The sequence below is a fragment of the Sprattus sprattus genome (genome assembly GCF_963457725.1).
Source record: "Sprattus sprattus genome assembly, chromosome: 12".
NCBI lineage: Eukaryota > Metazoa > Chordata > Actinopteri > Clupeiformes > Clupeidae > Sprattus > Sprattus sprattus.
In genome coordinates this window covers 12,365,916-12,389,261 of record NC_137910.1, presented here as the reverse complement: position 1 = coordinate 12,389,261, position 23,346 = coordinate 12,365,916, and the positions used below count along the sequence as shown (strand labels likewise).

The window sequence follows — 23,346 nt, the reverse complement described above, 5'->3', positions numbered from 1 at the left end:
TAAAAAGAAGTGAATGAGGTATTAGTAATATAATGATTAGTAAGTGGTGTAAGTACGGTTAGTACAGTAAAACAGTAACACAGCAAAAAAAAGTATTCTAAGTACAGGTAATACAGTTAAGAGTTGGGTAACAGTAAAGTGTGATAAAAAAGGCATTCTTGTGCAAATGTTCAATGTGCAAATATGTTTCTAGATGGTCCAGTCATTCTGTTGCTACGTCCTTCTGTGTGGTGGCTTTCCACCCGACACAATTACCACAATACGACTACAACTACTGTACCTTTTGACTGTCTTGGCCTAAACTAGCATGGAATTGAACACATGAGATATTTGCTATCCACAAACTTTCAAAACCTTTTATAAATGTACCCTTAACACCCAGAAAAATACAGAAAACAGTAATTTGTTGTGCTATGTCAGACCCGTAGGCCTACCTATCCAGATCATTTGTGACAAAAAATTGTTCAGATTAGTTAACCCTGTTGCCTACCACAGCTTGTTCACTCTCTAGGCTACTGGCATCCCAGTCGTCTAGATTTAGGAAAACGCAATTTGTTCCTTTATATATATATCCTATATTACTTCTTGGCTACTTATATGGCTTATGTCCGGCGGTAAGCTCACATCAAAATTGGTCTGTCTGTTCCTCAAGTGCATCAGTTGGCTGATTAGATCAGAGAGAAAAATAACAAATTACAACAGCGAAATATGTGACGAAGCGACATTGTTTGTCGCAAAAACTTAGGAAGATAGTTTCCATGAAAAGGACGGCCTACAGGAACGCCATTTAAAATATTAATAATTAATAAATATGCCAGGTGTTTCACTGTTATGTCTTCAATAGTGCGTATCAGTTATAAGAAGGTTCTATTTTTTTCGTAAACAGTGAACTAACAATATACACCTACAAAATATGATTTTATACAGAAAATACTTCCTGTTGCCGACTTTTGCGCCTTAGTTTCACGACACCACAATTTAGATTAAATTGCCTTCAGAAGTGTCATAACAGCCCAAATAATCCCCCAAGAAGAAATGCTCATTTAGGCTATAGTGCGTTGTAGGCCTACTGTTGATCAAGTAGCCTATAGGACAAATTTATACGGAGGATCTTCACCTGTCACATGGCTAATGCCAACGACAACTTTATGCAACCAACAGGTCAATCCAACAGGTGGCGGCATTGAGCAAATAGGCTATTTCTTGTCCACATAGAGCTGCTTTGCTTGAAAAATCTTTGTAAAAAGCCCCTCCTCTTCACCACCCCCACCATAATGTTAGGGAAAGGTATTTCACCATCGAGCAGCTGCACTGTATCAAGCTGTATTAAGCCCCCCTCCCTCTTTTGCTCACTCCCCTATGCTCAGCCCTCCCACTGCCGTTCACTCTTTAACATCATCTAGCCCACTACCAATCGTGGTCTGCAACAATCGGTACCGAGTAGACGCAATCAAATGGAGCGCTTCTTCTTCCTTTCGCGATATCTATATTTCGCGTCATCGGGATTTGAAATTATATAGAAACACTTTTAACAAAAAGCGAAGCCCTCAACAGCTGCGCGTGAACACTGTCAAAAACACCTCTTCCTTGTCTAAACTTTCCCCATCGTTCTCTCCCCCACCCCGATCCCAAGAACCTCTTTTGCACTATCCACACAATTCTCTAACGTCGGGCACTCGCTGTCGAGGTTTCGAAATGGATGGGGTTATCGTTGGCTGGATGCCGGAGTCTGACGGGGTCCAGAGTTGCCCGCTGCAAGTGATGCTCAGCCAGAAGAAGATCAAAGCGAGGAGGAAACGGCGAAAGGAGTTGTTCGTTGGACAGATATGCTTCATGGGGATTTTGGTTATGGTGGTGTCCGGTTTGTCGCATTTCGCCGAAAACTCTGGTGAGTCCACACTGACACCGAATGGTCAGAGCTTAATAAAGTCTGGCACGAAAGTTCAACAGAGCTTCCATGGTACATGTCGGAAGTTAGCCTGATTATCTTGTGTTTTTGCTTGAGATTCGCATGGTCCTCCATGGGTAGGTTGTGTTTTAGGTTGAAGGAATGAGGCAACACAATGACATGTTACTTAGGTGGCAGTACATTTGATAAAATCATAAACCAGGCCAGTTGAGCCATTTCAAGTGATCCAGTAATGACATGTGCAAACTGAAAGATTGTCTCTGAAAGGAGTGAACAGTTTTAGATCCATAAGTTTCATACTTACATGAACTGACAAGTGTTGATGGAGAATTTCTGCTTACTTAACCTTATGGTCTATGTAATATTGTAATCTGGGATGATTCATATCTAAAAGTATATTTCTTTAAGGCCTAACTTGTCACTTGCTTCGCCTGAATGATGCCAGTGCCCACCAGCACATTCAACAAGCTGGAAAACATGTCCTGCAATGAATGATAACATGTCTTCTTTCAATCTTTCGGCAACTTCTCTTCCGAAAAACTGACTGATATTATTGCTTGTGTGGGCTAATGACCAAAATCTTATTCTCATAGCAAAGAGTTTCTGATGAGGAGAACTGTGCTTGGGATATTTTAAAGTCTGTGTAAATGCTTGCTCATCAACGCTACTAAAGTATAATCGTCTGTCAGAACAGATTGAGGTGGACCTGATATAATTATGTCTCCTGGGACAACTTTCAGCTCATTTTTAACCCCACCGGGAGCAATATGGATCATCACACACTTCCCTGTAAACTGATTTTTCGATAGAAAAATAAATAATGTGACGAAAAGTGAATACGGGGGAGTGACAAAGGTGTGTGTGATCACTCTTTAGTCAGGATTGATTGGAAGACTGAGTGATGTGAATGTGTTTGGTGGTAACTTAATTAAGCTGTACATGAGTCTTTAAAGACCAAACATTTCCAATCTCTCTATCTGTTTGTTATTTATTGCTTGGCGCTTAAGTCCCTCTCTGTGGTACCTGTATTACTGGCCCCTGGGCTTCGTCCAAGCATATCTTCTTGTTGTCAACAGTTGGACTCCATGGAAAATCCTTGCTAGTGGTTTTACCTGTTAGTGTTGTTAAACCAGTTAATTCATGGGGTCCGCTTTTCTTGGAGAGACAGGTGGGCAGAGGAGAAGAGGGAATTAAGTGGGAGACAACCTCCTTGTTTGTCTTAGGCCTTAGTCAGAGATAGAAATGTTTTTGTTTACCTGATAAAAAGAAGAGCAGGTTGGCGCGCAGGATTCCCTCTGGAGTAACAAGTTCGAGGAACACCTCCACTTTGCTGAGGTGAGGATTTAACCAACAACACTGCGTGGTCCCCTACAACGCTATCTTTCTCTCTCTTGTGTGTGTGTGTGTGTGGGAGAGAGAGAGGGAAAGAGACAGAGATATCTCATTTATCATCTGCACCGACCCCTTTCTTCTCACCCTCGCTGAGTAGCAGAGCACTTCATTATTTGAGCTAGTTTTACACCACACAGCGCCAGAGCTGTGACAGAGAGCCGTTCCCAGATGGATGGCCTTTTCAGCTTTATTCTCTATTGGACAAATAAATGGGAGTTTGGATCGACAGTCTATTGTCTGAGCACAGCAGTAAGAAATCACCAGCCCTACAGTTTAATTGTGACTCATATTGAAGGAGGGTATCCAAAATTGATGTGTGTTCTTTTTATTTAGGTAGATCTCTGTCGTTGGTGTTATAAACTAGCATGGGTTGCTGCAACCCGGGAGGTATAGCTACGCTGAAGATTATAAAGTTTTGATCCATAGGGTTACTTTACTGCATGGATCCATTCCCCATTCACAGCTGGCCTCTATAATTGCCAAACAGTCTAAAGTTCTCTTTGAAACATGGCCCTGTGGAAGGACTAACACAGGCCCATAGGAACCAGAACCAGCACCAGTGTTTGAGGTTCAGGAGACAGGCCCATAGAACCAGCACCAGTGTTTGAGGTTCAGGAGACAGTGCATGCATTGAACCCGTAAAGAAGGGCTATGGTGTTTGTCAGCCAATGAACAACAGAGGGTATGCGGAGATTTCTTGAGTTTTGATGATGATACATTCAGCAACAAGGAGCAGGTGGAGGGCGCTGCTGTTGGGCCAAATTGATGGGAGACATGTTTGCGTTCTGTTTGCTTGTCCCTGTAGCAATTATCCCAGATATCTGCCCCTAAACTGGCAGCATACCATTGTCCTCGGCATCACAGGTATTTAGTGGCTGTACTGTTTGGATGCAGATGCTCACTGTAACTCTGCACTGGGGGAAGGCAAACATTACTGCAAGAGTTTTACAACTGAGTCAATCTGCCCCTATTACCCACCAGTCTGTTGCTCTTCTGTAAGCGCATGCTTCTTTTAAAGTCCTTATCTTGCTTCATTCTGTTCATTTCATTACAGACACTGCATTGCCAAAGCCATGGCGGTGATACAAACACTCAAAATGGACAACCTGCGGTACATTTAACCCATCCTGTAAATCGTGTTGAAGAAATAGGCCTACGTCTTCTATATTTTAATTCTTCAGCCACATGGACATGGAAAAAACTTTTTAAAAAGACATATGAAACGGAGTTGTGTTTATGGCCAATCAAATTCAGCTGTCAGTTAAATCAGTTTTATTCTATGATTACAATCAGCATTTCTTACCATAATTGGTTATGGACTGCAGTTAGACTGTGTTCATGACGTACGTACAAACTCTGGGAATTGAAAAGGGATCGGTGAAATGTCACCGTTAAATATGGACTAAGGAGGCAATTGAACGTTTGCAAATGAAAGAGGAATGCATCACATCCCTTCATACAGGACCAGTTAGTCCTTCTTTTCTCTTTTCGGCTGCACAAAATACAATAGCTTTTGTGAGTCCAGTATGCCATAGAGACTTTAATTAGATACGTCTGAGTTGTGATTTGTGGTACAACCACAAATCTTAAGCATCACCACCATACTGTATATGAGACCAGCCTATCTTTTCTTCTATCAAAAAGGTGTTTTCTGTCCTGTTTGAACAGTCATGATGCCTTACCAAACATATGGATCCCAGTGTGCAGCTAAACGTAGAATTTCCCTGTCGTTTTTTTTTTTTAAGTGGAAAGAAAGAGACAGAAGAAGAGAGAGAAAGAAAAGGGATGGAGCAGACGTCCACTGGGAGGTGTTGGATACCAGTACTCTTTGGAGCACAGGGATCAATGATCCATGGCAAAGAACTAAGGTTGAACTTACCCTCTGCGGTGATCATGTTTAGTAAATATTAAGCAATGAAAAACTAATTTTAAGGGCCAGGGCCTTTAATTTAAATGTTCACATATGGCAAAAGGCGGAATCATTTTCATCTGATTCAGATGGTTTATTCAGAGCAAATGTTAGTGTGTATTTTGCTCTGTGTGTGTGTGTGTTTGTGCACGTATATGTGTGCATTTTTTGTGCTTTATTTTGGCCATGAGTTGGGAAGAAGACTCCCTAACGTAAGGAGATTTGATAGATACATTTCACCAGAGGTCAGTTAGTCAATATGTGAACAGTGCAGGGATATAAACACACCTCAATAATTACACCTTGGAGTATTTCTGGCCCAATTCCCCTTGAATTGAGTCTGTCTAATTAATTGAGAAGCCTTTTCTAAAGCAGATGCCTATTCTGGTACCCACAGCAGTCAAGATGGACTGGATGTGTAGAGGTCAACAGCAACATGCCACAGGCATATGATGGGGTGAGTGAGAGAGAGCGAAAGAAAGAGAGAGAGAGAGAGGGATTGTTCTTACTCTGGTGCCTCTATCTTTTAAGTTCTAGCCTGGCATTATCCATTGTGGTTGCCGGGATGTTAGAGAAAGAAAGAAATGGAAGGAGAGAGAGTGCAGGTCATTAATTCAGAAGAGGAGAGGCCGCCCTACATACCTTTCCTCTCCTCCATATATAGCCCACCCTAAATGTCCTCATTAGGTGTGTGTGATTTATGACATGCCACCATCTCACTCCCCCCCAATACCCTCACCCCAACCCTCCACACACGCACACACACACACACACAGAGGGAAGTCTGAGGACGACGACGGGAGTCAGGCCCGCAAACACGCAACGCGAGATTACTTGGGGTTTACGAAGTAGGAGAAAGCCCTAAAATGCTTTGGGAGCGGGGATGGAGGTCCTCATGGAGTAAATCAAATGCAACCCCTTGCTGACCCCGTGCTGCTGCTGCTGGTGGAGGAGGAGGCCATGGCCAACTAGGGTGGGGGCTGGAGGAGAGCCAGACGGATGCCTGGAGAGGAAAGTGTAGAGATGGAGAACAGCACTCCATGTTCTTTTGCAAATCTGATACTAAGACTCAACAGCAAACAGGGTTTGCCAGTTTACTTAGTTTACTTAATGCTTTCCTGCTGAAACCAAACGCCGATCCCACCCACTGACACTGAACAACTTGGTCTGGCAAAGACTAGCCTATTGCCTACCACATGAGCTGTAGACACTAGTTGCCTCACAGGCAAATGATGGAAAGAATGATAGCAGACTGATGGAGGATATCTTGACGTTGTAGGACCAGGTTGTTTGCAGTGATATTGGGGCGTTTAGATTGGATTCACAGAGCGGGTACTTTAGGATTATCAGGCTCTTCCCCATGTACTTTGATGTAACAGACCTGATAAACGTAGAATTCCAGCTTCACCAGTTGTTCAGTTTGAGACAGGATTGGCAGGCCCAGGTCTTGGTTTTGTAATGCTGCCCATTATGTGTGGAGCAGTGTAGACAGGCTTTGTTTTGCGACCAGAGACAACCTGTTTAGATTATTAGATACAGTCATTATTTATTATTTTATAACACGATATAGGAGTGGATTTTGCTGCCTGTACTCTATCTATCATAATTCTTTTTCTATAGTGATTGCCTTAACATGGTTATCAGAGACACGCAAAAAAGGGACAAGATGGACACCTTATAGTATCCACAGTACTCTGAACCTATTGAAAAAAGTACAAGATGGACACCTTATAGTATTCACAGTGCTCTGAACCTATTGAAGAGTGCTTCATAAGTCACCTCTTCTCACATCAACAGTACTAACTGGGTCGAGACACCTGCTACCTGTAAGAAGTAGGGCACGGTAACTAATTAGCCCTTTATAAGCTTCAGTGGATATTGCTCTGCATGTTTGCTGTTAGAAAAAAGAAGTGGAAGGGATATTGCTACCCGGCTGTGAAGACTGATGAGGCTTTTTGTTTTTCAGGTTTTAGCCTGCGGCTACTTAAACTGTGTATAACCAAAGCTTTGTGTTGGGGAGAAAAAAAGAAAATATGCTTGAGATATTAAAATATGCTTGAGATATAAAAATCTGCGATGGGAGAATAATACATTTCAAACCTCTAATCTTTTGACCGAAGCGGCATTTATGTAAGCAGTTCTATGATAGACTGTCTGATTACATAAAGCTGCAGTCAGAACTCATTTGAGGCTAGGGTAGGGTTTTATCACTAAACCTGCGAGTGAGGGCTGTGCTCAAACGTATTCCCTCCGCGGGGGATGGAAGCTCCGCTCCTCTTCATGATGCCTGTAGCTTTCCCTTCTGTTTTTTTCCTCTCCTCCTGTTACTTCTAAAAGGTCAGGAGAGTTCAGCCTGGCAAATTAGCATCCAAAAAATTGGAATATCTGAGAGCTCCGCTCGCAAGCCCCTTAGCTTAGTGCCAAATGTGGGATGACACTCCATTACCCAGGCCAGCAATTCTGGTTCTTTGTAATCGTTTAATTAGCATGCTTTGCTTTCAATCGCAAGCTTGTCAGAGCTCTGTGCTTGGTTGCCATTGCTGTTTGAATGGACTCCAAAGTCTGGTGTTAACTTGGAGTCGTCTGGTGTTATGCAGACATCTTTAAGTTATGTTTTTAACATCAAGCCAGTGCTCTTTCAGCCTGGTAATGGAAGCCACCTGCACAGAAAAGTGGAATGCTTTTCTGCCATTTTAGAGGCAGTGTTTTTTTTCCGAGCGGGTAACTTAAGTAATTTGTGATCGAAAGACAAAGCAACATTTTTGTCACATGTCCGAAAGCCTAATATTGTCTGTGCCGTTGTTATCATTTGAGAAGCGAGTCCAGCCGCTCTGCAGTCAAGCAAACACCAGAACATTATGCCTTTCTCTGGCCTTTGCTCCCGGGCTTCAACAAGCTGACATCATTTTGATTATTTTGGCACAGCTAATATGATTACCGTAGCCTATTTGCCAAAAGAACTGAAATCATAGCTTGTTCAGTATGTGACCACGGTGCTTTAACTCCTAAAATGGACAGACTCACTGTCTAACAATGATTCAAATTATATTGTTTGCTACAATCAACGTGCTAACATGTCGGCACATAGTTACATTTTGATCTGAAGTCGTGACTCTCTTTTGGGCCGACCCCGAATCTTCTAGTATGACAGAGACCCAAGAAGGGGAATTGGAGGGGCGCTTTTGACCTATATGACCCAGAGGTTCATCACTCCTGCTGCGATAACTCCCTGACCTCAAAGCCCTGGCGTGGACTGCCCTCTTTTTGATGGCCCTGAAGATGCGAATGTCTTTCCGTCATCCAAGTTGACAGCACACACTCACAGCAGGAGATGTGGCACACCAGGCGCTAATGAGCTTATTAAGATGCCTGTCACATTCATAAACGAGCAATTACTGATACTCCATTCACGCACTTTAAAAATAGACTCTATTGATCTTTGCAGTGGCGGTTCTAGGATTTTTCTGAAGCAGGGGCCACAATGGGGCCAAATGTAACCTTCAGGGGCCAACAGTGTCATCACCATCTGATATCCAGTGATGACGCTGCTTAAATAAACATCAATTTGCGACAAGGCAATACACACATACTGACAGTAAAGAACATCTACTTCTAGTCAACTATCCAAAAGCAACAATGAATAACTCAGTATCCCTTTTGAAACTGAAATAAAAAATCATGAATCAGTAATTGTAATATATATATATATATATATATGTTTTAATTCAGTGTGCATAAAGGGCACATAAAACACACAATACATAGCAACAGCTTTTAACTGTAGGCCTATATGGGCCATTCTACCGAATTCGTGTAATATGCAGTCCCTCAACAATAAAAACTATTTACAAAACAATTAGGTATTTAGGCATAGATATTTAATTAGAAAATGTTATGGTCTATATAAACCCAATGCATTACATGAGATAGTGATAAGCTAAATATATACAAAATCATCATTTATAGGGTACTTTCTATTGGGAAGTAGCTGTCCCCAACCCTGACATCTAAATTTCAATGCCTTTAAATAACACTTTTCAATTTTTTTAGATTTTTTTCAATGATTTAATTTCAAAGATCTTTTTGATTGGGTTGAAACAGAACTTGGAATATTTAGATTTATTGTGGGTTTAATTTTTAAATCAATTTTCTATACTCAAAAAATCATGTCCCTAGTTTTCATGTCACTACCGAAACACAAGAGTTTTAGTCCATTGGCTGAGCCTGTGTTTTAGCCACGACTCTGCATTTTTGACCATGCAGTGACACTGCATCTCTGACCCTCATGGTTGAATGGTAAGTAGCTAAATCCCATAGTTTTTATATAAATGTGTTCCAAAGTCTGAAAATCGACGTGTAACCTTAAGAATTGTCACTACCGAAACGCATGTTTTCTTCAATTAAGTAAACCTTTTGGGGTTTCATGGAAAATCTTATGTTTGTATGTGTGTTCACCTCTTCAAAGATGTGTTTGCATGCCGTGTGCTTGTTAGAATTCTTTATTTATGCTTAAAGTTAGCTAGAATTGTCACTACCGAAACAGTCACTACCGAAACATATGGTAGTGACCAGATGATTTCGGTAGTGACAAAATGAATTGGTAAGTAGTTCAATCCCATCATTTTTAAATAAATGTATTGTGTGGACTAAAGGGCGGCCCAGAGCACCTTTTGGAAGATTTTGGGAGAGAAATGAACATCCATCCAACAGTGCAGTCACTACCGAAACACTGGATGTCACTACCGAAACAGTGCAGCACTACCGAAACACAGGATGTTTTGTAAAAAATTAAGTATATTGAGTAATCAACTAAAATGTTATGATACTGATTGGATTAATGTATGTTCAATTTCATCAATGAACAACTCTGGAATCAATATGATCAGTATTTAGCATTTTACAAAGAAATATTGCACTTAGATTTTGATGAATTGTATAAATTGAACTTGAAAATTTGGTAAAAAAATCATTTTTATGGATTTCATTGTGAAAACCTTCAAGAAATATTTGTAAAAATACTCTTCAGAGAAGGGAAGGAAACACAATCTGAACAGGTCAATAATAATACTTTTTTACTATAGTAAATGTGATGTTTCGGTAGTGACAATTTTTGGAAGAGGAAAAACATTCCAACACATTCTGAAAATACAATATAAAAATTGACTGTTCTTTTACTAGATAAGTGTACTTTAGATATGGTACAATATACATACGGACAAAGTTTTGGGAATAAAACATAAAAAAAATCCAAATATTTCCGACCTGACTTTGCACCAATTCGGTAGAATGGCCCATATACAACAACATATTCTCACTCACTCACTCACTCACACTCACACTCACACACACACACACACACACACACCAGCTTCTCCTTCTAAGCTTTGTTTATAGTCGCTAGTCCTAACAAGGTGGCAAAAAGCATGTATACACCTCTCTCTCTCTCTCTTCAGAAAAGAAGAGTTCTCCGATTCCCATGCTTTGCGCTAAAACGCCTGACAAATGAATTCAAGTCCAATTACTTGGCCCGTCGAGACTCAACGCTTAGCACACCCAAGTGACTCAGACGAGCATTGTACACAAATAAATAGCCTAGGCAATGCACTGCAATTCATAGATACACATAAGTTTGAAATTCATCCAGCTAGGAATGAGAAATGTGATTCGGAGATCGCATAGAGTACTTGCTAAATCATTTAGAATTAGCAGCATTGTTCTTTTTAACTTGCGCTTGCGAGTTGACACAACAGTAGCAGGCAGGCTATCCCTGCATGTCGAAGGTTAATTTTTCCTGCTTAATGAAAATGCAAGCTCATATCTAATGATATTAGCCTATTGGTGATGATCGACCTCTTTCAAAATACCATGCACCTTAATTTAGTTTCTCTTACCTCGCCATTCATCTGTCTACTACGATATGTCTGATGAAGTGCACCATTTGAGATTCACTGAAAACAAACACAGAATATCGCGTGGCTATCTGATTGATTGACGTGATTTTCAGCCAACCAAAGTTCGTTTTGGTGGTCACCAAAGCCTTAAGACCCACCCCATGTGTATTTTTAACCAACCAGAGTGAGTTATATGCTGCATTCGTCATGAAAACAGCACGTGTACAAAATGCTGCGCTACGCAGCAACCGGCAGGAACAGAACGCTTCTTCTTCTATTCACTTGTATTGACGCAACCGGCGCACTGCCACCAACAGTTTAGAGGTGGAACTGCAGCAGTGATCATTTAATTCTCCGCTTGGTTTTCCGCTTGGTTTTCTCGCCAGGTGATTGGCAGAACAGGGGCCAATCAGGGGCCAATCAAATTAGAGGAGGGGCCTCGGCCCCCCTGGCCCCGCCTCTAAATCCGCCCCTGGATCTTTGTATAAACCACCAGAGATATAATCAAGAGATTGGAGAGTGAGGTCATTAACCCCGCGAAAGCGGTCACCGTGTTTGTTTAGGTGCATCTATTCTAGTTTTAGTCAATCCTAGTAGCTTCGCTCAGCTGGCTTTTTATGCAAATTGATTATTGATAATTGATTTGGAGAGATCTGCTGACATCCCCCATTGTGAGAGAGGGGAGGGAAGGTGTGCATACCTGGTTTCAGCTTTCCACGGAGAGCAGGTGTTCAGGGTCTTCAACGCCGCTCCTCTCCCCTCTTGTCCTTTTCCCATCCAGTGCCTCGCTCAACTTGTTAATGAAGATGAACTGGGTGATTAACGTTAGGCAGGGCTGGATAGATGGGGGGCTAAATTTACCGCAGCGTTGACAGTATGGGGGTAAGGTCGGAGAGACTCGCCATTGTTTGGGCCTGATGGTGATTCCCAGTGGTGGAAGAAGTACTGAAGTTTAGTACTTAAGTAAAAGTACAAGTACCCAGGAAAATGAAAGTAAAAGTATAAAGTAAAAGTACTACATCAACAATCCTACTTAAGTAAAAAGTAAAAAGTACTCAGTTTTAAATTTACTTTAAAAGTAAAAGTAAAAGTACTCACGCAATAGGCTGTCTTTCAATGTCTAGGCTGTGCCATTTTGATAAAGAAATAGCGACTGGTAATAAATGCCTCTACAGATGTCACTACTAGTAATAATAATTATAAGCAACAACATTTGTTCATTGGAAAGGTTGGTGTACTTATTGGGCCTATTGTCTGTAAAACTGTTCACACTCTATTTTATAATTCTGCAGATGACAAGTTATCTACCAGGGATTATTTGTAAAGTTAACACCATTAAGCCAAACCAATAAAGACACAATTTTGTATCTTTTAATCTTTTATTTAATTGTAAACGTGTAAAAAATGGAAATATGAAAAACAAATGGAGTTGTTAAACTGGTCAATGCAGAGTTTTATGCTCTATTGATTGCAGAAAAGGAAAAAAAAAAACATATTGAGTAACCCAAGACTAGGCATTAAGTTTGCATGCCAGGCAATAACCAGTCAATAAAAAAGGCAAATCTTCACGTTAGCTTGACATTGCTAAACTTCCAGCTTTATCTTACCACTACGTTAAATAAATAATCAAGGTACAATCGTGTTATTTTGATGCTATTGCTGTTTGTCCACATGTATTTTGCTAGATAACAGTATAAAATCATGTCAGTAACCACATACGATATGCAAAAGTCATAGACATTAACTTAGCATAGCATGAACTCAGCATAACTCGACCTGTTTCTCCAAATTTGAAGGCGAATTTTTGAAGGGTAGCAACTCCTTTTTTGAGGTAGACAGGAAACGCACTGAAACCTCCACGAGTTGTTCTTGTGGCCTCTGAACTTGAACATGTCCTCAGATGAGGCTGACTCTCAATCCATGCTGAAAAGTTGTTTGTTAGTCCGGCTGTTTGTCGAATGTTTAAGCAAAACAGGCAAGGCTACCGTAGTGCTGCCAGTGCCAAATACACACTCTGCTGTCATTGGAGCTGATAGAGCCACCTGATTGGCTGAAACGTCCTAAAGCAACGCAATCCATATTTTTGTGTAGGCAACTTTTTGGGAAACTGTGTTCATAAAATGTAACGAATAACGACACATATTGTAGAAATGTAGCGGAGTAAAAGTATAGATAATAGCTGCAAAATGTAATGAAGTAAAAGTAAAAAGTATGCACTATTATTTTTACTTAAGTAAAGTACAGATACGTAAAAATGTAACGAAGTACAGTAACGAAGTAAAAATACTTCGTTACATTCCACCACTGGTGATTCCCCTCTCATTGCCTCATTAGTTGAGTGCCATGTATGAAACCGTGTTGAAACAAGGTCTTTCTTCCAGCACAGTGCGTCGTTTGGGAGCTTGGGCAAGTGCCTACTGCAGTCCCTCTCCTGTGGAGCCATTGTGGGGTGTTCACACCTATACAGTTCTATGAGGTCTGGATGTGAATATTTTTAGGCTTCTCATTTGCTAAAAAGAGGCTGCATGCACAATTTATCTCAGATAAATAAGTCCCTGCACTGTAAACCGAATCATAGTTTATTTTCTTATGTTGTTACTGATAAACAAACTTACTTTACAAACATATGTGCATGCTTCCTGGAGGCTCCAGAAACCAAGGAGATATGAATACTCTGTCACCCCTCTGACTATTTCTGTTTTGGGCTCAAATATGTTTTGGGAGGTTGCATAATACTAACGAAAACATGTATTTTTGTCATGAAAGTTTACATTATTTATTTTAGACATGCTTCGCCTTTCCTAATTCACCATATTTATGATTATAATAATCAGAGAGAGAATGAGAGAGGGGGAGAGAGAGCTAGAAAAATGCAGGCTTTTTGCGATATCTATTTTTGACCTCAGGGAAATCACCTCTATTGTTGATCATTTCTCTGCAGCAGTGATGTTAGTACTTATCACCAGCACTATGGTTCTTCTAGCTACATTTGGGGAAGTCGGTCTTTTGCCGCCCTTCAGAGCTCATTGCCATTTAAGAATGAGAAACAAAACTGTATAGGTTTCTGTAGCCTTCGTCCAAGTACCAGTGGTATCTGCGTTGTTGTGTGCGTTCAGCAGATGTTAGAGGAGAACCTGTTAGCTACCTGCCATCCCCCTATTCACATATGTTAAAAAACCTTGTTGTCACATCATTTTCAGAGCTATCTGTCTGACTCAGTCTTTGTTTAACAGGGTCTTACATCAGTGGTCCTCTGTCATCTGAGCTGTTACTTCAGATCTCCATAGAACAACCCCCCCCCCCCCCCCCCCCCCCCTCCACACACACACACACACACATGCACACATGCACACTAATAAACAGTGTGAAGTGTGTCTTCTGAGCATCTCCGCATCATTGAACCGATAATGCTGTTACAACATAACGTCAGAAGCCCACATGATGTCTGAAGTAGATTTGTCATTGTGCGGGCACAGTGAGGAAGAAATGAAATGAGAGAGGGGAGGCAGAGAGAGAGAAAGAGAGCAAGATAGATAGATAGATAGATAGCTCTTGCTCTCTCTCTCTCTCTCTCTTCTCTCAACATGCTGTAGCACGCGGGGGCAGCGCTGCATGCCTAATTGGACACATGTCTCCAAGCAGGGGCAGTCTCCGTCACTCTTGCCACTGAGGAGAGGAGAGAGAGGAGAGGAGAGGAGGGAAGAGGAGAGGCTAGGAGAGGAGAGGAGGGGAAGAGGAAGGCAGAGACCAGGGGGGGGGGGGGGGTTTCAGTACTTACTGTAGTTCTCCACTGAGCCATTCCAGGTCTCACAGAACCCACCCAAAACATGTATACGCACCCATATTCACAGCCTCGTTCTAGGTCTCACAGAACCCAACCCAAAACATGTACACTGTATATGCACACATATTCACTGGCTTTCTATGGGATACATAAACAGTGTCCATGTAGATGCATGCACATACACACCCAGCAAACATTCAAAAAAGTCACCAATCAACACGCATGCAGGCACACACACACACGCGTATACACATACACACATAGACAAAATGCCAGATCTCTGCCTCCTTTGCTCAGCTATGATGCTTGATAAGACCACAAAGACATAGAGTATTATCTGCAGCAGTGGTTCACCATTACAGCTAACATCTAACACTTCCATCTTTTGTCTGGGAGGATGCCTGACACCAGCCTGTCAAGATGTCAGAAGACTTGTTTTGTAGCATCTATTCCTTTGGTTCAGTGTCACTGGAGAACAGCATGTACGTATAAGAACAAGAGAGGTGACAGACACCAAAACTTGTGGCAGCCTGTATTCTTTTTCAGAGATGTGGTGCGATATGACCTCAAATACGTAAATATCCCAGTCAATTCACAGATTTACTGTGGTGGGAATAAATCCACAATAATTTCTCTTGGATTGACAAATTGGAAAATGTCACTTCAGTAAATGCCAAAGGGACAATTCATCTCTGGGGGATATCACAATCTGTTTAAAGGACCTCATTACTGTTATAGATTATAACATTTGAAATGTAGGAAAATCTTTGTCTAAAATCTAAAATATACCTTAATATGTATTTATTAAAATGATTTGGTAAAAAGTTGGAGATGACTGTTTTGGTACATTTTCACCCTGCTCTATTCTTTTCCTGTGTCCTCTCCATCCACCAACATGAACACTGTAGGTCATACCAAGGACGAGAGAGAGAGAGAGAGAGAGAGAGAGAGAGAGAGAGAGAAAGACAGATCAAATAGAGGAAAAGCTAGAGAAAAGGAGAGCGGGGGTCTTGATGTCATCATCCCTTGGCGCATGTCATAAGTATGTTTTTTCTTCATCGGCAGCAAAAGGGATGGTAATTGTGTTTCTTTTCCCTTACGTGGGATAAAAATAGAAGTCATATTTTTAGCTCAGTGGAACTGACGTGGGGGGGTTGGGTGGAGGGCAACAAGGAGGAAGGCCTTTGCATAGTGACTGCCTGATGATGAGGGAAGCGGTGATGAGCTGGCAGGGGAGTGTGTGTGTGTGTGTGTGTGTGTGTGTGTGTGTGTGTGTGTGTGTGTGTGTGTGTGTGTGTGTGTGTGTGTGTGTGTGTGTCTGTGTGTATGTGTGTGTGTGGGGGGGGGGGGGGGGATGTACTATGGAGAGGCGCTCGAGGACACAGTGACCCGGATGGCAGTGCTGCCAGAATAATCGTCCACTTGTGAGACGCAGCGGAGAGGCAGGGGCCCCCGCTGTGGCTGGGTCATCATCCCACCGCTCGGTACGCTCACACTGGCCCCGCGATCGTGCCGCCACACCGTCAGTGCCGAGCCCGGCGCAACAGACGGGCCTCATGAATATTCCCAGACGATAGCGACCCGCCGCCTGTTACTGCTGTGTGTGTGTGCGTGTGTGTGTGTGTGTGTGTGTGTGTGTGTGTGTGTGTGAGAGCATGTGTGTGTGAGGTTTTAACACCATTTACATTTCTGGGCATTCTGGGCTGCCGGTGTCCTTGTGAGCACCATGTGAACAGAGTGGAGTGATGCGCTGCTTAACGCCAGGCTGAATGGGAGTGTGAAGAGCGTTATCTAATCCAGCGACCGAGGCCAATGTTTAGCCAAATAGTGGTGCTCCGCTCTTGAGCTCTGAGAATGCTTGCAATGGCTGAAAGCTGATTAGCATTTTCTATTTCATGTTACATTCAAACATCTCACTGAAATGCCACTGAAGCCATGTGAAATTGTCAACTATAAATATTACTCTCTTGCAGCTGAATGCCTAGCTTTTCTGTGATTCGCTTGGTCTCTGTTTTGTGTTTTTTCCCCCAGTTATTTTCTCATGCATTCTGAACTCAACAGAAATGCCTTTAAAGGTTGTACATGAATAATATAACTTTCTACTGAAACTTCTGAGGCTGAGAGCTGGTGAAGCTGATCATCCAAAGGGTTTGGACCAAAAAAACTATCTGCAGGATTTTAAAGATAACCTTTTAAGGTGTTTTTTTTTATAGGCACAATGTAAACAGCCTTTAGGAATATCATACTAATAATCCAATGATTCTACCAAGACCTTTTTGAAAAGGTTTCAAGTAGAATCTGTAAGGATTCCAGAGGACCAAAGAACCTTTCTTCAGGGGTTATGCCATGGCCTTGGCCCTCCGTGGCAATTGACCACTTAACAAGCCCATCATTAAACAGGAACACCATCAAGTAAAATCACAGTCTGTTACAAGATTGGAGTGATGATTTCACAACGGATTTAGTATTTAGAATTTAGTATGGAAGCCTCTCATACTTCTCGTATTTGTCAAGAAAATGTGATGTGCACATGTGAAAACTGATGTTTAGTTGATGAGTATACAACAATTAATGAATATATGAGTACAGTTGATGAGTTAATGAGCATATAACAGTTGATGAGTAAATAAGCAAATAACGGTTGATTAGTAAATGAGCATATAACAGTTGATTAGTAAATGAGCATATAACAGTTGATGAGAACATTAGCATATAACAGTTGATTAGTTAATGAGCATATAACAGTTGATGAGTAAATGAGCATATAACAGTTGATTAGTTAATGAGCATATAACAGTTGATTAGTAAATGAGCATATAACAGTTGATGAGTAAATTAGCATATAACAGTTGATTAGTAAATGAGTAAATGCCACTGCATCACCATAGATACTTTGGATACAAATATGACATCCCTACGTCTGCCACTTGGCAGTGACTGTAGGTAGTGGGAACACATTTGACATGGGTATCACTAAACACGCAACAAACGATGACATTTTGTAAAAGCACTAGCATTCTCCTTCCAATAAAAAAGAATATCGGCATCAGACATGAATGCTACCCGGATTTCATGACTGTTTGCATTCTTCAGTATGACATGTCATTTTCTGATCCCTCAATAGGTATTTTATATAAGAGGATTTTTCACAACTCAAGTCCCTCAATGGCTCTTTTAAGAACAGTGCCAAGCGTCAATGTTTCACATCAAGCAGTCCCTTAACAGACATGCGTCTGTCTCTCGTGTCTGTGTAGGTGACCGCACACCCAGCAGTGGATCCAAGGTTAGTCCGAGTTGGGAGAGCCGTCGGTTACTGCAAGAATACGAAGATACCTTCACGTATATACCAGAGACGACGGTGGAGACAAGTCGGCTGCCCAAGAACTGTACCGAGCCAGGTAAGGACGCACCTAACTCTAACACTCCCCCCATCCTTGAATGTATTGTGTATTGAGTTAGAGTCCTGAAATACGATATACGGCACAGGACACTGCAAACTGCGTACTTGCTCAATCATTGAGTAAAAATCAGTACCCTGAGGACACCTGGGTCTCAGCTGCATGCTTCAGAGGAGGACTGCAGTCCTCATAAGTCACATGGTCTTGATGCTGGAGCTAAAGGCTTAGCATCGATTTTACCTTGTCAATGCACAGCATTGTCTGAGCACTTTAGAAAAACCTCAGTTATCTTTGTGTGTGTGTGTGTGTGTGTGTGTGTGTGTGGGTGGGGGTGGGTGTGTGTGTGTGTGTGTGTGTTTGTGTGTGTGTTTAGGGGTTGCGATATTGGTAATCGAACCTAACTGAAGCCCTTCTATGGTAACAAAGGTGTGAGTGTAATTATTACAGTGTTTGGTTTGAACAAATAGAGCAAAAGGATTGTCTGTCTACACAGCAGTACAAGAGTATTATATCTGGAGTTATAATAAGATTATATACCTAGAGAGAGAAGAAAAGGTATTTTGTTCATTGCCTAAATTAACTTTCAAAATCAAATTTCAAAGTGATGCCACGTGCTGTTGTGGAGACCCATACGATATTTAAGCTTTTTGGACATGGATGATGTTTGCTCCATAGTGTGTCTCTGTGGTGATTGTGCACTTCAAGTTATTCGCTAGCATATCTGTTGGTCTGACTCTGCACCCATGGAAGTTGATTAAATAAGGCTGTTCATGAAGCATATGAATGTTCGGTAACACTTTATTTGAAGGGGTCTACATAAGGGTGACATGACACTGTCATAAGAATGACATGACACATGTCATACACATTAATGACACGTTATTTTTGTTCATGACTGGTTCATGACTGTTGTCATAATGTGTAATTCGGTGTTTGTACACACAGCTAACCCTAACCCTAACCCTAACCCTAAAAACACCGAATGACACATTATGACAACAGTCATGAACCAGTCATGAACAAAAATAACGTGTCATAAATGTGTATGACATGTGTCATGTCATTCTTATGACAGTTCTTCTCCACTCTACTCCTGTTATACAGGAGTTCCATTACTACCATATCATTTTGTGCTTCCGGTTATTTATTGTGTACACCGATAAAGCCATCGCTCATCTGCCATAGTTGACTGAGCTGCACTGCTTTGGCCACTCCCGCAATGACAATTAGTTCATCAAAACTAGCTGAATTGATGAATTAGTTTATTGAGCCTAACTTAATTGATTAATTAGTTCATTAAGGCTAGCTTAATTGATAGTGGGAGTACTAAAGTGTTGGCCCAGACAAAGACTCATCGATACTGAGTGAAGATTGATTGCATGCCCCACACCCAGAGCCACCATCCTCCTCTTCAAATACTACAGTACCTATAAGGCATAAGGACACAAAGGCCTGAGTTGTAATAGGATTGCTACTAGTCTAACATCCCTTCAGACACATCATATCTTCTTATGCACTCTGTCTCAGCACTAGCTACTTTATACACTGCCTATTTTTTTATGATACTTTTTATGATCAGGTGATACATAATGACCCCTAACATGGTTGAGCATCATTTAAACCACCATAAACTATGAATTTAACGATTGAAGTTTGATTTTGTTCAATTACAGAATTTGCGTATAGAGGTAGGTGAAGGTGCTGTTATGGGGTGAACCACTTTGATACATTAATAAAGGGACAGGAAAAATACCATTGTTGATTGACATCAGTTCTCTCTTTTGATATGAAAAACTGAAGAAGAACTTTGTACAGTGTGAGTTATTTCAGTATACACACATACCACAGTACAGTCTATCTGCCTGACTGTAGAGAACCTGGGAATGCACCACTGGAAAGGTCGCGTTGAGCAGGGGTCTGTTGCTTCTCTCTTTCCTGCTTCTGTTTCCTGCTTCTCTTTATGTTAAGTTAATGTAATGTAATTGTAATGTCTACTGTTAAGTTAAGTTAAGTTAAGTTAAGTTAAGTTAAGTTAAGTTAAGTTAAGTTAAGTTAATGTAATGTAATTGTAATGTTTACTCTTAAGATAATGCTAGCCAGCTAAGCTAACAGTATAGTGTTTCCTGCCATTACTGATTTGGTTTTGGTATCGAACTGGTGGCAAGAACCAGAAAAATGTCCCTGGTACTGGTTACAGACTATCAAGCGTTTGGTATCATGACAACTTTCATACCTTTTTGTTAAATACTTATCCAATACACATTCCACTCTATGTGCTGTCTAGGAGTGTTATACTCTAGCAGCTCAGTTAGACCAGTTTACACTTGAGTAAACCAAAGAGGCTCCCCCTCCGCCGGGAGTTTCCCATAGGTGTTCTGGGCTTCGTAAAAAAGCCTAATGTGTTAGATGTGTTTTCACAAAGGAGCCCAGATTCCTTCACTCAGCATACAGGGGCTGGGTTTGTTATTGTTTTTTTCCATGGCTGGATTTGCGCGAACCATTCCAAGTGGGGTTCTGGTGTTTTAGGAGGCTGTGTTCCGTGCCAAACATGCTCTTGATCTCGTCCCTCTCTCTCTCTCTCTCTCGTCTCTCTCTCTCTTTCTCTCTCTCTCTCTCTCTCTTTCTTCTTTCTCTCTCTCTCTCTCTCTCTCTTTCTCTCAAACATGCTCTTGATGTCGTTGTTAAAGAGGGAAAAAAAGATGCCCATGGAAGGGGCCCAGATGCCCGCTTTCCCCCCAGCCTGGCGCCTTGGCAACAGTGCTGGGTTTCCTTCGTCTATTCTGTGTGTGTGTGTGTGTGTGTGTGTGTGTGTGTGTGTGTGTGTGTGTGTGTGTGTGTGTGTGTGTGTGGTAGGTTAAGTATTTCTGTGCTATTAACAGTGCTATTTAAATGCATTTAATAATTTAATTGAATGCCTTGTATTTTAAACCGTGCCCCATCTGAAGATGTTATATTTAGAAGGAAAAATACTTAATGGCTTGTTTCCGCCTAATTATGATCTCCATCTTGAAATGCTGTAATTATTTTAATTAGGATTATTCTTGCTTTCCTGCACAATTGAATGCTCCTTATCACCACACCACTCTCTATCCTCTCCTCATGTGTAGATGCATTATCAGAGCATGAGATGATATCTAGTTACCTACACTCAGGTTATGCGAAGAAGCTTGTTCATTCCTAAACTAATCTATTACAGTAGAGTCATTAAAAACTCTGATTATCAACGGATGTTAATCATTGCCAACAGCTTGTGTTTGAACACACACATTTTCAAATATACTCTACTTCACCTTGTGGCCACATGAGCGCCTCAAACATGCATTATTTTCTGTCTAGTCCAGGTGACTTCCTCATAAATCTGATTGAGAGAATGCCAAGAGTGTGCAAAGCTGTCATCAGGTGTGATTTCAGTTGAGAAGAGACTGCTGTTTCATGATTTGTTACTTCTTAGAAGGAGTTTTTAAACATTATGAATACATTGACCACAATTTATCATCTTCATCTTGACAGGAAGCCAACCATTTTCCCCATGAAATGCATGCATATGTTCAAACGTTATAATGGATTTACCTAATGTATGTCATCTATGTGCTATACTGTGCCTTTCACAGTGCTCACTGTGGCTGTGGTGGTCATTGGTGCAGTATCACAACAGTGCTCACTGTGGCTGTGGTGGTCATTGGTGCAGTATCACAGCAGTGCTCACTGTGGCTGTGGTGGTCATTGGTGCAGTATCACAACAGTGCTCACTGTGGCTGTGGTGGTCATTGGTGCAGTATCACAACAGTGCTCACTGTGGCTGTGGTGGTCATTGGTGCAGTATCACAACAGTGCCCACTGTGGCTGTGGTGGTCATTGGTGCAGTATTACAGCAGTGTCCACTGTGGCTGTGGTGGTCATTGGTGCAGTATTACAGCAGTGCTCACTGTGGCTGTGGTGATCATTGTCGCAATTTGAATGACAGCTGACCTCTGACCTGCTAAAGCAAAACAAATATATCTGGTACCAAGATGGATAATAATTCATGTTACTCATTAGCTTTGAGAGTCGCCAAGGTCACTATTACAGGGAACAGAGGAGAACATGTACACATGTGCAATTACACACACACACACACACACACACACACAACCATGAACGCACGCACGCACACTCAAACACACACACATGCACACACGCACGCGCACACACCCAGGTGCCTAGTGTTTTTTTGTTCATAAACTGGCTTATTAGTCATTTCACATGTGACCTCACAGGTGCCACTTCCTGTCACAAGTACCCCTTTCACATGCAAATTAATGTATCAGGAATAAACAGCACTCTTTTTTCCAAAGCTACTAACAAGGAAATTGCATTCATACATCAGGAGCAGTTTTAGGGGTTCAGTGACTTGCTCAAGGACAATTGCATACTTAGTAAGGAGGAGTGGGCGATCAAACCAGAAACCTCACGATTACTAAACAACTCCTCTACCCCCTGTTCAACTGTCGCCCCCATAACGGTACGGTAACAATGGCGACTGCCGAGTGTGAGCCTCCATGTGACGGAAAAACATGCAAGGTCTCTAGCTTAGGCAACCATCTTAACAGTTGGCAATTGCCAGGGTGAGGCAATTCAATTAGCCTCATTAAATAATGGATCAAACATACATATAAATAAAGGATATATATAACAGTATATGGTTAAACGATAAGTAATATCATTAAATTAAGACTAAATGCAGTAATACTAGAGAGCAAATTATAGAGGGCAATCATAGGCAAATGAGAAGAGAACCTGATTTAAAAAATGCTACATTTAGGGCACATCTTCTGGCAGTTTGTTGTAGTGGCATGCAGCACAACAGCTACATGTTTGGACTTGGCTCTACTAGCTGACCGGAGTCCATGGATCTAAGAGGCCGAATCGGTTTCTATTATTTTAACATATTAGAGATGTATTCCCAAACCAGTCAGTGATTTATAGACTAGCAGCAACACTTTAAAATTGATTATGTAAGTAACCGGAAGACAATGTAAAGATTTTAGAACTAGAGTGAAGTGCTCTGTTCTCTTGGTCCTGGA

The 23,346-nt window shown here is 41.4% G+C and overlaps 1 protein-coding gene across 1 annotated transcript in view; it reads left to right on the top strand.

The window, feature by feature from the left end:
- Window positions 1-1,695: 1,695 nt before the first annotated feature.
- Window positions 1,696-23,346, top strand: part of slc24a3 (solute carrier family 24 member 3) — a gene marked incomplete at both ends in the record, with an annotated part of 75,260 nt that continues 53,609 nt past the window's right edge. The window contains 2 exons of the mRNA XM_080848343.1: window positions 1,696-1,888; window positions 18,140-18,283. Coding sequence (XP_080704469.1) covers window positions 1,696-1,888; window positions 18,140-18,283 — 337 coding nt within the window. The remainder of the gene's footprint in view (window positions 1,889-18,139; window positions 18,284-23,346) is intronic.